General features: G+C 35.4%; 1 protein-coding gene across 2 annotated transcripts in view; it reads left to right on the top strand.

The window, feature by feature from the left end:
• The window catches only part of Rp1 (RP1 axonemal microtubule associated), a 172214-nt gene that overhangs the window by 111664 nt on the left and 44055 nt on the right, over positions 1 to 16495 (top strand). For both annotated transcript variants that reach the window (XM_078017164.1, XM_078017165.1), the window contains exons 16-17: positions 9918 to 10095; positions 16294 to 16425. In XM_078017164.1, the coding sequence (XP_077873290.1) occupies positions 9918 to 10095; positions 16294 to 16425 (310 nt within the window). The remainder of the gene's footprint in view (positions 1 to 9917; positions 10096 to 16293; positions 16426 to 16495) is intronic.

The following is a 16495-nucleotide window of genomic DNA, read 5'->3' as shown; positions in this document are numbered from 1 at the left end:
TTTCTACATTTAAACTCTGGTTTACAGTCATCCACGCTTGGTTCTAGGTATATTAAATCCGATTTTGCAATTTCTTTTAAAAATCATTTTATCTTTCAGTGAAGAAAAACACTTTCCTTTTGATTATTTGCTGAAGACTTCCTGTAGCCCTTATAATTATAAACTCAAAGTTTAGGACAACTTTTTTTGTTTTAGCCTGGATTCTACTTACCCATGAAACAATGAGCATTATTGATCTGGTAGGTAAGGGAGCTTTGGAACAATAATCAATGAAAGTATATTTAATAGTCAAAAATATGATTCTTATTTTAGACTGTGATTATAGTGATCCAGGTGATGGGGCATGTTATCTGAGAAATAATGAAACAGAAGATTTGCATCAAATTTGAAAGACACTGTTGTGGAGTGTCGAGAGCCATCGGTGGTTGTGTGTGGACTACGTCCACATCTCAGCCTAGTGAGTAGGAGAATCTGGTGTCTGGGAACTTCCAGTGGACATTTCCTCTGGCTGACTGCCGAGACACATTGTGAGCCCTGTTCAGCTCTGCCTGGTCTCACACAGCACCAGAGATGGGGTGACCTGCTGAAGCCACACAGCCTCTCAGAGACAGGTGTGATCTGCCAAGATGCCAATCAAACTACTGAATGAAGTCACCATGAAGCAAGACTCCACCCCTGAAACCTGATCCCTGCCTTTGATGTATCCCCTTAAATAAACCAAAGGAGCCATTTTCTAATTGTCCAGCTCCAGGACCTGGGAGAGCTGAATCTATCAGGCACTTCAGGCTCCCTTTGAAACTATCTTTTCTGACTCTTTTTCTTGTGTTCATCAGTAGTTATTTCTGACTATAAATTCTTAGCAGGCTTATTTCTCTGAGCAGGCAAGAGTTCCCTTGGCAAGGTGATGACCATCTCGTGATAGTGGAGCATTTTGTATTAATGTTGATTGAATATTTATGGTGAAAATAAGGAAAACTATCAGCAAATTATGAACAGAGGGGAACTTTCTATTCTTGATAAAGAATATCTACAAAAATCTTACAGCTAATATCATATATAATTATGAAAAATTACATGCTTTCTCTCTAAAATCAAGGGGAAAAAAAGATGTCCCTCACAGTAATCCTTGCAACATTGTTGTGGAAGTCCTAGGTAGTGCAATGAGACAGGAAAAGGAAATAGATTTTGAACAGGTTGGAAATATATAAATAAATAACACTGTCTGTTCATATATGACATGATTAAATGGTTCAGTAATTTTTTTTTTGCCACTGTGACAAAAAGACTTGACAAGAACAATTTTAGAGGAGAAAAAGGTTATTTGGGGTTCATGGTTTCAGAGGACTTAGTCCATACATTGGAGACTCTATTGCTCTGGTACTAAGGTGAGGCAGAAAACCATGTGTAAAGGTGTGTAGGAGGAAGACATCTCAAGAAATAGCAATCAGGAAGCAGAGAGAGAGAGAGAGCTCTGCCCACCAGGGACAAAATATAAACCCCAAAGGCATGCCCCCAGTGGCCTACCTCATCCAGCCACACCCTACAGTTATAGCCCAGTTAATCCATATCAATTAAAGTACTGATTAGGTTAAGGCTCTCTTAACCCAATCATTTCACATCTAAGCTTTCCTGCACTATCTTACACATGAGATTTTTGGGAGACACATTTTATATCTAAACCATAATAATTAGGCATATAAAAATGCCAGAGATTCAATAGAAAACCCTAGAACCAATAAGCTATTCTAGCAAGACTGCAATGTACAAGTTAATATACAAATTCAGTTGCTTTCCTATAGACTAGCAATGAAAACTTGAAATTTTAAATTAAAAATGTAAAGATAATTATATTAGTCCAACAAAATATATGAATCTAACAAAATATGTATAAGACCCATATATGTAAACTATAAAACTGGTGAAAAAAATCAAGATCTAAATAAAATGGACAGATTTTACATTCGTAGGATTGAAGACTCACAGTTGTTATCAGTTCTTTCCACCTGATTCTTAATGGAGATGTGTCAAAGGATATAGAAGTCATCTGCAAAAGCTCCCAGGCTGGAACAATTGGAGAAACAAAATAAAAAAGTATTGGATTATAATGCAAAGTCTGAAATATTCATGAGTCCTCACTGCTATAAATAAATAATTGAATAAATAGATAAATGGGGCAGAAGAGACAAATCTCTTGTGCAGAAGATTCCAAATAAATTGTGTGAGATACTCAGCCTTAAAGGGGTTGGAGCATAACTCCCCATGCATCAGCATCCCTCAGGTGTGGGTTGAGCATGGTAACTTTCTCCTTGAGCACACGGTATGCAAAGTTGGGAAGGGAGTAACGGGGGGAACCTGACAACCACTGTCTTAGATGATCTGGCCATCATTAATAATTACAAATCATGTTTAAAATATGTTATGCTTGTTGTGATGTGATGAAAATGGAATTTCACCTCCATGGTCTTCCACTCAATATCTCATAACACCAGTTTAATTATGAGAAAAGCAAACACCTTCCAATAGTGGATTATTGGAATAATAGTAATAATAATTGAATAGCCTACAAAATGCTTTACCAGTGCTTCTCAAAACTTTCAAGGTCATCAGGAATACAAAGAGTCTGAGAAAATGGCACAGCCAAGAGAAATCTGAAGAGTAGTCAAGAAAACTTTTTGAAAATTTTCTTCGAAGATTTGAGAGTTCTAGAAAATGAATTTTGTGAGAATGGATTTAAATTTCTGTGGGAAGCCATTCTAACACGTGATTGGGTGACTCCCGTTAAGGGCCTGAGGCGCTTTGGCTATGTCGAAGCTTTCCCGACCCTTTCCTGATGAGAGAGCCCATCTGTGTGGGGGTGTGCCTGACCACTGTCCCCGGGGACCCAATCAATCACTGACCCTGACCTTGGAGTGCAGCCCCCCTCAACCTTCATTGGATGGAATTCTCCCCTGAATCTCTTGTTCCCCAATAAAAGGCTAGTCCCCAGTGTGTTTACTCTCTCTCTCCTGCTAGCCCTGAGTAATCCTTGCTGCCCTGCTGGGCGGCTAGAGGAGCGAACCAGGGAGGGGAGCCGTCTCAGACCTAGCAATAGAAATAAGGTAACTGAGTCTTGTGTTTTATTTCGATCTCTTCTAACTAACTTTATGCCTAGAATTAATTAATGAAACCATTGCGCAGGCTGCGTGGTAGAAATTTCCAATGGCAACTATTATTTTATTTATAATAGGAAATTATGTTGTAATCTCAACTTAAATGTGAGCTGTTGTCACTAAGAATCACACGACTTTCTGTCTCTCTGCCCTGCAGACTCTCAAAAAGTTTTCATGAATACTAAATGTAACATGGCACCCGGGATAAAATGCTAGGGAGAAAAGGGATACTAGATAAAAAATTGAGAAAATAGGAATAAAGCATCAGTTAATAGTATGTATCAACATTGTTCATTTTAGAAACCACAGGAATCTGTTTCTTGCACATGTTTATTCTATTATCTGTATTATTATTTTTATGTGTATATGTCATTGTCTCCTGTGCTTGACAATGAATGAATCAAGGCCAGAGTCTTATTGTATCCATAATAAGAATAGGAGGTTAAAGCTGCTCAATTCACATTTGTAAAATGAGCAGGGCAGGGAGACAGACAGACAAATGGCTCTTAGTGACAACAAGCTCACATTTGAGTTGAGATTTCTCCCTCCAACCCTCCATCCCCTCTGTCCAATCAATCCCCTCCCAACATTGTGAGTCAGAATCCACATATCAGAGAGAATATTCGGCCTTTGTTTTTTTGGGATTGGCTTATTTCACTTAGCATGATAGTCTCTAGTTCCATCTATTTACCAGCAAAGGCCATAATTTGATTATTCTTTATGGCTCAGTAATTTTTTATTGGGTATATGTATCACATTTTCTTTAGCCATTTATCTATTGAAGAGTACCTAGGTTGATTCCATAGTTTAGCTATCGCGAAGGAAGCTTGAGCTGCTATAAAGGATGTGGCCAAGTCACTGTATTATGCTGATTTTAAGTCCTCTGGGTATATGCTTTTGTAGTCTGCTTTTTTGCTGCTGTGACTAAAGGATATGACCAAACAACTATAGAAGAGGGAAAGTTTATCTGTGGGCTCATGGTTTCAGAGGTCTTAGTCCCTAGAAGGCCGACTCTATTCCTTGGGGCACAAGGTGAGGCTGGACATCATGTGGAGAGAGGGTGGCAGAGGAAAGCAGCTCACATCATGGTGACCAAGAGGCAGAGAGAGAGATGCCACTCACCAGATACAAATATGTACACCAAAATCATGCCACCAAAGACCCACCTCCTCTAGCCACACCTTACCTCTTCAGTTACCATTCAATTAATCCTAATCAGGGGATTAATTCACCGATTGGGTTGACTTTCACAACCCAGTTATTTTCCTCAAACCTTCTTGCATCATCTCACACAAGAGCTTTCAGGGGACACCACATTTGAACCATAATGTATGCCAAGGAGTGGAATAACTGGGTCAAATCATGGTTCCATTCCAGGTTTTCTGGGTAATCTCTATACTGTTTTCTTATCAGCAATGTATGAGTGTATCTTTTTCTCCACATCCTTACCAACATTTATTGTTGCCCATATACTTGATAATTGTCATTATGACTAGAGTGAGATGGAATCTCAGTGTAGTTTTAATTTGCATTCTTCTAATTGCTAGAGATGTTGGACATTTTTTTTCACATATTTGTTGACTATTTGTATTTCTTTTCCTATGAAGTGTCTGTTAAGTTCCTTTTCCCATTTATTGATTAGGTTATTATTATTTTTTGATGTTTTTTTGTGTTCTGTATATCCTGGAGATTAATGCTGCATCTGAGGTGCATGTGGTAAATATTTTCTCCCATTCTGTAGGCTCTCTGTTCACATTCTTGATTGTTTCCTTTGCTGTGAGGAAGCTTTTTAGTTCGATTGTATCCCATTTATTGATTCTTGATTTTACTTATTGCACTTTAGGAGTCTTATTGAGAAAGTGGATCCTAAGAGGACATGATGGAGATTTGGGTCTACTTTTTCTTCTAGTAGGTGCAGGGTCTCTGATCTAATGCCTAGGTCCTTGATACACTTTGAGTTGAATTTTGTGCAGGGTGAGAGATAGGGGTCTAATTTCAGTTTGCTACATAAGGATTTCCAGTTTTCCCAACACCATTTGTTAAAGAGGCTGAAATACATATATTTCTCCAATATATGTTTATGGCGCTTTATCTAATATGAGATAACTGTATGTGGGTTTGTCTCTGTGTCTTCTATTCTGTGCTTTTGGTCTTCAGGTCTGATTTGGTGACAATACCATGCCTTTTTTGTTACCATAGCTCTGTATTATGATTTTAGGTCTGGTATTATGATGCCTTCACTTTTCTTGCTAAGGATTCCTTTGGCTATTCTGGGTCTCTTATTTTTCCAAGTGAATTTCATGACTGCTTTTTCTATTTCTATAAAAAACATCATTGGGATTTTAATAGGAATTGCATTAAATCTGTATAGCACTTTTGGTTTTATGGCCATTTTGAAAATATTAATACTGCCTATCTAAGTACATGGGAGATCTTTCCATCTTCTAAGGTCTTCTTCAATACCTTTTATTAGTGTTCTATAGTTTTTATTATAGAGGTCTTTCACCTCTTTTGTTAGATTGATTCCTAAATATTTTATTTTTTTTGAGGCTATTGTGAATGGGATAGTTTTCCTGATTTCTCTGTCAGTTGATTTATCACTGATGTATAGGAATGAAATTGATTTATGGGTGCTAATTTTATATCCTGCTACATTTCTGAATTCATTTATAAGTTCTTGAAGTTTTGGGGTAGATTTTTTTGGGTCTTCTAAAAATAGGGCCATGTCGTCAGCAAATAGGGATAGTTTGAGTTCTTCCTTCCTATTTATATACCTTTAAGTTTTTTCATCTATTTGCTCTGGTTAGAGTTTCCAGAACTATGTTGAATAGAAGTGGTGAAAGAGGGCATCCCTGTCTTATTCCAGTTATTAGAGGGAATGCCTTCAATTTTTCTCCATTTAGAATGATGTTGTCCTTGGGTTTAGTATATATATCTTTTTGTTGATGTATGTCCCTAGTTTTTCTAGTGTTTTGAACATCAATGTTTGCTGAATTTTCTCAAATGCCATTTTTTGCTTTTATTGAGATAATCATGTGATCTGTGCCTTTAAGTCTATTTATGTGATGAATTACATTTATTGATTTCCATATGTTGAACCAATTGTGCATCTCTGAGATTAACCCCACTCGATCATGGTGCACTACCTTTTAAATATGTTTTTGTATGTGATTTGCCAGTATTTTATTGAGAATTTTTGCACCTAAGTTCACCAGGGATATTGGTCTGAAGTTTTCTTTTGTTGATGTGTCTTTGGTTTTGGTATCAGTGCGATACTAGCTTCATAAAATGAGTTTGGAAGGATTCCCTCCTTTTCTATTTCATAGAATTATTTGAGGAGAATTGGTGTTAGTTCTTCTTTGAGAGTCTGGTAGAACTCAGCTGAGAATCCTTGCTTTTCTTTGTTGGTAGGCTTTTGATGGTGTCTTCAATTTTCTATGTTCTCCTGATTCAATTTGGGTATGTCATATATCTCCAGAAATTTGCCAATGTCTTTAAGATTTTCTATTTTATTAGAGTATAAATTTTCAAAATACATTCTAATTATTTTCTGTATTTCAGTAGTATCTGTTGTGATGTTTCCTTTTTCATCTCAAATTTTAACAATTTGAGTTTTCTCTCTCTTTCTCTTTGTTACCTTGGCTAATAGTTTATCAATTTTATTGATTTTTTTCAAAGAACTGTTTGTTTGTCAATTTTTTTGTATTGTTTCTTTTGTTTCAATTTCATGGATTTCAGCTCTGATTTTAATTATTTTCTGTCTTCTGCTTTTGGTGTTGATTTGTTCTTCTTTCTCTAGAGATTTGAGATGTAATGTTAGATTATTTATTTGTTGACTTTCTATTTTTTCAATGAAAGAGCTCAATGCAATGAGCTTTCCTTTTAACACTGCCTTCATAGTGGTCCAGAGATTTTGATATGATTTTGATATTGTCATTTACCTCTATGTATTTTTTTAATTTTATCCCTGATTTCTTTTGCTACCCATTCATCATTCAATAGCATATTGTTTAGTCTCCAGGCATTAGAATAACTTCTATTTTTTATTTTATCATTTATTTCTAATATAATTCCATTATGATCTGATAGGATTCTATTTCATTTTATTCTATTTTTTTTCTATTTGCTAAGAGTTGCTTTATGGCCTAAGATATGGTCTATTTTTGAGAAGGACCCATGTGCTTCTGAGAAGAAAGTGTTTTCAGTCATTGATAGATGAAATACTTTATATATGTCTGGTAAGTCTAAATTATAATTGTATTTTTTGTTCTATAGCTTTTTAAATTTAGTTTTTGTTTGGAGGATCTATGTAGCAGTGAGGAGGTGTGTTAAAGTCACCCAGTATTATTGTGTTGTGGTCTATTTGCTTCTTCAAATTGAGAAGGGTTTATTTGATGTACATAGATGCTCCATTTTTGGGGGCATAAAATATTTAAGATTATTATATATTGTTCATGTATAATTCCCTAAGCAGTATGAAATGTCCTTCTTTGTCCCTTCTGATTAACTCTGGCTTAACGTCCACTTTATCTGATACGAGGATGGAAACCCCTGCTTGTTTATGTGACCTAGGTGAAGGATATGTTTCTTTTCCCATCCTTTTACCTTCAGTCTGTGGATGTCTTTGCTTATGAGGTGAGCCTCTTGGAGATGCATATTATTGGGTCTTGTTTTCTTATTCAAATCCACCATTATATGCATTTTGATTGATGAGTTTAGGCCCTTAATGTACAGTTTATTATTTAGATACGATTTGAGTTCCCAGTCATTGAGTTTATTTCTGGTTTTTAATTTGAATTGGTTTCTCCTTTGATTGACTAGACCTTTAGTGTCGTTCCTCCCTTTCCTGGTTTCACTTATTTCTTATTTCTTTTTCATTTCGTCTTCATAAAATATTTTGTTGAGAAATGTTCTATATAGTGCAGGCTTTCTAGTTGTGAATTCTTTCAACTTTTGTTTATCAGGGAAGGTTTTTATTTCATCTTCAAATCTAAAGCTTAATTTTGGTGGATATAGGATTCTTGGTTGGCATCCATTTTCTTTCAGAGTTTGGCATATGTTATGCTAGGACCTACTAGCTTTGAGGGGGACTGAGAAATCAGCTGATATCTGAATTGGTTTCCCCCATCTGTAATCTGATATTTTCCTCTCACAGCCTTTAAAATTTTATCTTTATTCTGTATGTTAGTCATTTTCATAGTAAATGAAATTGCACTGGGGATTTCTTCTTCATTTTATTTTATCCAACCTTCTGAGTCCCCAGTCTGCTTCGAATCTCCAGTTTTAATTTATAGTAGTGTCCCCCCCCCCAACTTCTTTTGTTTATACACTTTTCTGAGTGTATGAACACTGTCTGTCTGCTTTTCTTGGTTTCATGACACAGAGCAGCTAGGAAAGTGACCTCCTCTATTCCACCATCTTGAAAAACAAATATAATTTTCTATTGTAAGTAAAATAAGTTTCTGTTAGAAATTTTGAATCGTTTTCACCAAATTCAGAAATTTGATTTCACTAGAAATCTGAAATCATATGAGAAAACTTTCAACAAATGAATGGTTAAATGTTTTCTGAGATTATAAATGCCTGAAAAAAGGGAGATTTCATTATTCTGGAGGTTATATAGATTACTTTTGGGCTCTTCATTCCTGAATGTTTTGGTATACAGTCTTTGAGAAGTTTATTTACACTCTATAAAAATTTAGTCTGGAAAATGCAGAATAGCACCGAAAATTGTTTTTTATTTAAATGCAAATGAACTTGGGATAAACTGCAGTTTTTTCTGTAATTTCTGAGTATAGGCATAGGCTACCTAATTTTGTCTCAGTCAATAATGCACTGCATGTATGATGGTTATACTACAAAATTATAATGGAGCTGAAAAATTTCTCTTTCCTAGTGATATCGCTGATGTCATATTTTTTGCAGGACAATGTATGTGGAAATGCTGGTGTAAACAAACTGTGCTGCCAGTTGTAAAAGTATAGTATAATACAATTATGTACAGTATATAATACTTGATAATAATGAGTGACCCTGTAACTGGTTTATGTATTGACTTATTACGTTCTTATCTTTTTTAAAAGTATTTTTATATTTATATAAAAACAGCTTACTATAAAACAGTATGCTGTTACACCATCTCAAATTTAGTGCATATCCTGAAAACATTGTTTTTATTGTGCTTGATTTAATCTTTTAATCTCATTTTGTTTTTGTTTTTCCAATGGCTCTAGGTGCAGTGGATAATGTTACATAAATGTGTGCATACACACACATATGCATGCATACTTATATAACACTAATATGTATGTGTATGTGTATACCTATAAATGTGTGTGTGTCTACTATATAGCTTAAGTATTCGTTGTAGGTTTGTATAAGTGCATTCTGTGGTGTTTGCACAATGACAAAATGGCCTAATGATGCCTTTCTCAGAAAGCATACCCATCATTAAGTAATTTAACATTTTAGTTCTGTATTCACCTTTGGAGGTGAGCAACTCTGAAATGAAATACAACACACAGCATACTCTTTAATTGAAGCACTTCTTTGGTTTGGAGCCCTTTGTTTGATATGCTTTTGAGTCAGGCGGTTACACGATCTGTGATTCTGAATCTTATGGATCAGGATGCAGTTTGTGCAAAAAGTTTCTAGATTTATCAAGACAATTTGAAAATACAGCAAAATTGCATTCTTGTGGAGTAAGTGGCTTTAAATTCTGTCATTAATGTTTGCTCACACTTATCAAATCACTTTGCCTTATTGTAGGGCACTGGAGATATTGACTGTCATTTTAAAATTAAGAAGAACTTGGAAAATGCATCCATAAGCCTAGAATCTACGAGGAGCCCAGGGTTGTTTGTTGGACTTCAAGCAGATGGTCTGGCAAAACCTGTAATTTATACCAAGGATGAGAATGTTTGTTTCTACCCACAAGTCATCCAATGTACGTTTATTCTAAAGTACTTCAACTTTGGTTTGCTTGATGATGGTTTGTGCACAGTGGTAGACAATTTCATCACATATTTTTCTAAGAAAATCTCTGGTGTTAGGATTTATTGTTCAATAATCCTAGAAGTAGTGTAAGAAAAACATAATGAAGACCATTTGCCTCAAATTTGGGTAGTAGTTAATGTTAGGTGTATTTTGCTGGTTGAGCTCCTTTATAACTTTTTAAATTGTGTGTGCATATTTGACTCTTGTTACTTAAGGATATTTCCATATACACTGAGAGAAGCTGAGGCTGTTAGAAATTCTCAGCTTCATTGCTATTAATTTTTAATGCGTGGTTATAAAAAAAGAGTTGGCATAAAGATAAAAATAAATGGGATTTGGATTAAAAATAGAATTGGGGGAAAAAAGTCCAAGGATAGGACAGAAATGTGAATATTTTGAAACTGGTCTCTCTCATATCTAAGCTCAGGTTCTTTAGCAAATTGAAAATCTTAGAACTTTTTAAACATTTGAAGCTTAAAATATATTTTCTTGAACACAAAGGCTAATTAGGTAATGTTATTGTGCTTTTAAATTATTTCAAAGTTTAGTGTGCTGATTTTTGCCTAATGTTGTTTCATGAGCTTTGGTTTAATCAAAACCTAGATTTTCTTAGTCAGTCTGACTCTTATTCAGCTTCTTTTTTTTTTTATCAGAGTCCATCTATACCTGTGTGTGTGTGTGTGTGTGTGTGTGTGTGTGTGTATATGAGAGATATCCTAGATAAGGTGGTTTAAAACAAAAGCATAAAGCTTGATTTAACAAGACAGTCTATCTGGCCCTATTTTTTTCCCCCTTACCTCCATCAGTTCATTTTCAGCTTTTAGTTACTGTATTTAAAATCTTGCAAATTCTTGGATGAGTAGACCTTAATTTGCTGCCATCTATATCACCAGTTTTCCCGCCCTCTGGTGCTCCACGGGCTGGCACACTGGTACTCCCACTCAACAAAACGGGTCTGCCATCTGCCTCTGGAGCTCAGAAGAGAGAAGCAGGTGACTTGAATGCAAGCAAAAGGGTACAGGGTGGAGCAGGAGAAGAGTAGTGAGAGATACTTAGCAAGGGACATCAAGCAAGCGGGAAAAACACAAGGGAAAAAGTAGAAATAATGAGGAAGAGGTCAGAGAAGATAACCTGAGAAAGAAGAGATAGCAATAATTAGGTGACAAAAGGGAAAAATAATTCTGGCAAGATATGATCAAGAAATAATAAGAGGTGCCACGTTTATTAACATGGGACCAGTAAAAATAAAGCTATTCTTTACAAGCTCCATAATTTAATTTGGTTTGATTGCTAAAGCCTCAGTGGTTTTGTTTTATTTTTATTTTTTGCTCTATTTATTAGAGGGAACTTCCTGTTTTTCTATTTTAGCAAGGGTAACAATAATACAGGAGACCTCACTTTAGAAATCGTTTATTGGAACAATTCTAAGCATTTTGAGGAAGAGTATGCAAAATAAATGGGATTTGGATTAAAAATAGTATTTCTTCAAGAAATAATTAATTTAATAATTCATTCCCATGTTCATAAGAAAAGAATCCCAGTGTTAATCTGTGTGGGTACCTCAAGCCCTTCAGCTTCCACAGCAAGTTTGAATTTTTCCTGTCTGGGATTATAATGAAAAGCATGCCCACAGAATAAGCTACCACAACTCCTTTAAGAGATTTATTTGGACTCTAATTAATCATTAGACATTGAACACTTCAGCAAATGGAAATGCAAATAATGGTTCCTGTACCAGGGCTCATGTGTGCTATATTGGGGTGCACCATTGCAAATTCTGTTTTGTGTAGATATTTATCCTCACTTTTACCTTGAATTCTCTAGGAAATGCTGGTTTTTCTGTCAGATCAGAAAAACAATGGAGTGTGTGTTCTTCTCTAAATTTTTTATTACTCCTTCGTCTTCTGATGAGGTACTTAGTACATTGAGTACTGAATGGTACCTCATCTTGTGGTATCTCCAGGGCTTAGCACACTCCCTGGCTCTGTCAGTGTATGTGGTGTCCTTGTTGAACAAATTCATGGTATAACATACACAGAGTGAGATTTCATGCCTGGGTGTTATTTTTATCTGCTAACATCATGCTCCTAATTTACCACCTCAACTTCTGTTTTGTCATCTGTAAATATAACGTTGCCTTACAGTAAGAACTTTCTGCCTTGAACTTATGAGTAAACACATTTTGAGTAAATAAATAATACGCAAATTTGCATGAGTGTACATTGGAGGTGGGAAGAAGCATATAACCTTTAGATTTTTCAAAAAGATCGATGACTCAGTGTTAAACTCTCTTACAGGGTTTTGTCACGGGTGATAGAATGTTTATTCAAACTTTAGGGTGATTCCCTAACTCATTTTCTAATTTTGGAATCTTTTCTAGCTAGACTATCTACACAGGATAGACTGAAACTTCTCTATATTGAAAAGAATACCCTTGATATTTTTTGCGAGTTTTTAATTGTATTTCAACAGAGAGAGAGAGAGAGAGAGAGAGAGAGAGAGAGAGAGAGAGAGCAGACTAACTCTGTAGCTTGTTTTTACAGCATATATATATTTTTCTCATAGTTCTCAGGAAAGCAGTGTGGGGAGTTTTGAAGTGCTCTGAGCAATAAGGAATCTGGGGTAGAGATAGTAACAGGAAGAAAACAGTATTGCCTTTCAAGAGACTCCTGTAGAGAGACCTTCCCATGGAGAATGTACCTTGTTGTCCCCAAACACTCACCCTGAAAGAGTCTCCTTGATCTCCTTGGAAGTATCTGCACCTTGTGTATGCATTTACACACTGCTTAATCTGGCTTGGTTCAGAATCACATGGAGGTACTGTACTGTCCTGTCCTGCCTAGGATAAGTGTAGCCTAATGGACTGGGTCTACCCAGCAAACAGTGAGAGCCTTGGAATCATAGCTGGGTAGGGGGCAGGGTGGAGTTTCAGCACACAGGTTCTGAGGGCTCTAGCCCTGGTCAATGTCCAAGCCCTAGTTTTGGCTATTTCCAACTTGTGTTCTCATAGGTCCTGAACCTCTCTTCTGTAAAATGAGGACAAAGAGTGCCTTAAATTAGTGGTGCTATGAGAATCACATGAATGAACACATGCAAGATGCTTAGTAGAATCCTGGTACTCAGCAAATGCTATACAAGTATTTGCTATTATGATTATCAGACCAAGAAGAGCATCTCATGTATCTTAAATAGAATTGACAGATTTCTGAAAGGCAGGAAGTGCCATCTCATCACCTCTATTAATCACTTTGGATAAATCACTTAACTTCGATGTGACTTGATTTCTTCATGTATATTTTAGTTAGGATTTGGTTTAATTATTGTGTATTAAGAATTTATAATAAAAGTAATTTATCCCACTACCATTTAGCTATGCTAACTAGCTTATGCAGCAAAACCTCTTCATTCTCTTTCATGAATTTATAATCACAGTACTATAAAACTTATATACAGAAAAAAATATAAAAAGATCTGACCTCTTGAGTCTACATGACCAGTTATTATACTGAGCCAATGGAGAGATTCGCCATTTGTTATCTGCATATGTGGATCATTTAGAAATTTTAATCATATCCATTGCTCCAGATAATGAGCCAACACTTATAATTTTATATAATACGACCTCAATGCTGGATATTGTTGAAAGAACTTTGGATCAATATAACTTGTAAATTTTCATTAACTTCAATGTACTGTTACTTTTATAGAACACTGAGGTAAGTGTGAACATATTCGAGTTTTCACAAGTATTATGACATAAACTTCTGTACAAAATTTGCCTTCTCTTATTCTAATTCCAGCCCAGTTTTATGGCATGAAATTTATATTTCATATCAACAGAAACCTGTCTATAAATCATGTTATCGGTAATTAATTTCAGGTTTCTAAAGACATGGGATGGAAGACATGGTTTAGATGTTGCATTTTTACTAAAATAAGAATTTCTTTAAGATTCAAGTGCTATAGAAGTTCATATTAAATATGTTTGGAAAATTGATTTTTGTTTCATTCTAGCAAAATATAAGATGGTTCAAATATAAAAATTTATAAGTTATATTGATCCAAAGTTCTTTCAACAATATCCAGCACTGAGGTCTTATATGACCTTATAAGTGTTGGCTCATTATCTAGAATAATGGATAGGAATGACATTTCTAAATGATCCACATATCCAGATAACAAACAGACACACTCTGCTGTCTAGTTGGTGGATCTTGATACAACTCACATATTGGATATAATGAGACATTATCTGAAGTGAATAATCACCCAAATCCAGGTGTATGTGATATATATACACACACACACTACATACAGACACATATTTTTTTTCTGATAATATTCTAGGTTAGACAATTCAAGTTCTTTTACATTCATCACAAGTGTTATTTTACATTGCTGTTTATAAATTTTCATATTCTTTTTAAATCGTGAAAGTTAGGCAAAGAAAGCATACAGGCAAAGAAAGCATATCGCTCCAATTCAGAGTCTTATTGGAGATCCCCTCAGTAGTTGAATTTTGTACCTGGCCTAAAGACAGAGTGGGCAGCTCTCTGTATAGAGGGATAGGAATATCATCCTGGTGACACTTCCAGAAACATCTTCCATGTTTTGAATTTCCTGCCACTGTGTTCTATAAAGAAATATCACTATCCTTTTTGAAAGGGTGAGGTGGAATGTTGAGAAGCGGTGGGGAGGGGAGGGAGTGGGAGATGTTTATCCTCATTTCAGCTCTCCCTAGGTGGACCCTGTTGTGCAAGCTTTCTGAGTTGTTTCTAATCTCTGCACTGGCATGTCATCGTCGTCTCTTTTATATTCTCCATGCATCCTGTGCATGGGTCTGTTCTAACATTCATCAGAGGTCATCGCTTATGTGTCTCCCCTCTGGGATGTGACCCCATCAATGTCAAAAAGCCATGTGTTATGCACTGAATTATTTCTAAGTCTATGGAAGCAACTAGAAGATTAGTTTATATTCCCTTATCAGTTCTGAGTTTGACATTATTAATATATAGGCAAATGGAACCTTAGTTATATTTAGGAATCTTTTTCTCTCTCTACAATTGTTCATTTACTCTCCATGAATATATTTCTACTTATTTCTGATCTATATTTTACTATTTGAACTTTCCTTCACTATCATCAATCTCCAGTATCCAGGCATTGTATTGTAAAGAAATGATATGGGAAAAAAATCAATATTTTGTAGGGTTTTATGTTTAAAAGATTATTATTATATGAAGTTTATCTTATAACACTTAAAGGATGTATATAACAATGTGTTCATGGGCAGTTTTTCAGACATCAGTGTTGAGTCGTCTGTGCATCTCTCCCTATGATTGTCATTAATTCCATACCTATGAGGTTGTCATGCCTTACTTATGAGTTATCTAATTTGTTGACTGAAGTTGTGGTATAAGAAGTAGCTGCTGTTTAATCAGACATCTGTGTAATTTTTCTTGCTCATGTGGTCTCTTAAATTTGACATTAATAGTGTGAATTGCTGTCACTTAAAAAGTAAGTGCCCATCCTATGCCTGATTCTAAAGAAGGAACACAAACAATTTCAACATTGAAAACCTAACATAAATAGCACTCTTGAGTGTACACTATAAAATTGAATCATTATTCAATTAAATTGGAGATCTACTTTTGAGCAAGGCTCCAAAACAACTTGCTTCTCTATAAAGGATAGAAGTAGCTAATATATTTTTTTTACTTGAAGGTGTGTGTATATTTCTTTGATTTTTACATTCCGGTAAGATCATATAAAATTATGTTTAGAGGATACTTTAGTCAGTTTCCTCTTTTGAGGAAGGCAAACTACCAGATTACCAAAGGAGTTCTCACTTAGAATCTAAGAAAAAGGATTTTGAATAAGTCATTTGATTCATATTGTGATGTTAAACTGTTGCTTGGATTTACAAAGCAGTGAATAGGTTTTACAGGAATACCATCCATGCATAGCCTGCTGGTAAGAATAACAAGTCATTTTCTAGTAACTATGTAATGCAGAGGGAAGATTTGACTAGGCATTGAAATAGAAACAATGAGAAAGCTTCAACTTGCTTAGCTGAGCATATGGTGAGCATTCTGTGAAGAAACAAGTGATTTTGAAAGGATGGCGTCTTTTAGAATTTTAATTTCAGTTGGCAGAGAAAACCCAATGGGGATGTCTGCAACACCCAGCCAAGGGGAAGAAAAGATCCATGAGTCACAAAACCACAGTGTAATACCATCAGGACCTGAGGCCGGGCATCTCTTACCTTCTTCAGCTGCAAGTAAGCACCAAATATTTTCTTCCTCTTTTGGTTTGTTTAATAGCATTACTACTTCCTATTTCATATAGCA

The sequence above is a fragment of the Ictidomys tridecemlineatus genome, chromosome 7 (assembly GCF_052094955.1).
Source record: "Ictidomys tridecemlineatus isolate mIctTri1 chromosome 7, mIctTri1.hap1, whole genome shotgun sequence".
Classification (NCBI taxonomy): Eukaryota; Metazoa; Chordata; class Mammalia; order Rodentia; family Sciuridae; genus Ictidomys; species Ictidomys tridecemlineatus.
The sequence above is the reverse complement of the archived record's forward strand: the minus strand, read 5'-3'. Positions and strand labels throughout refer to the sequence as shown.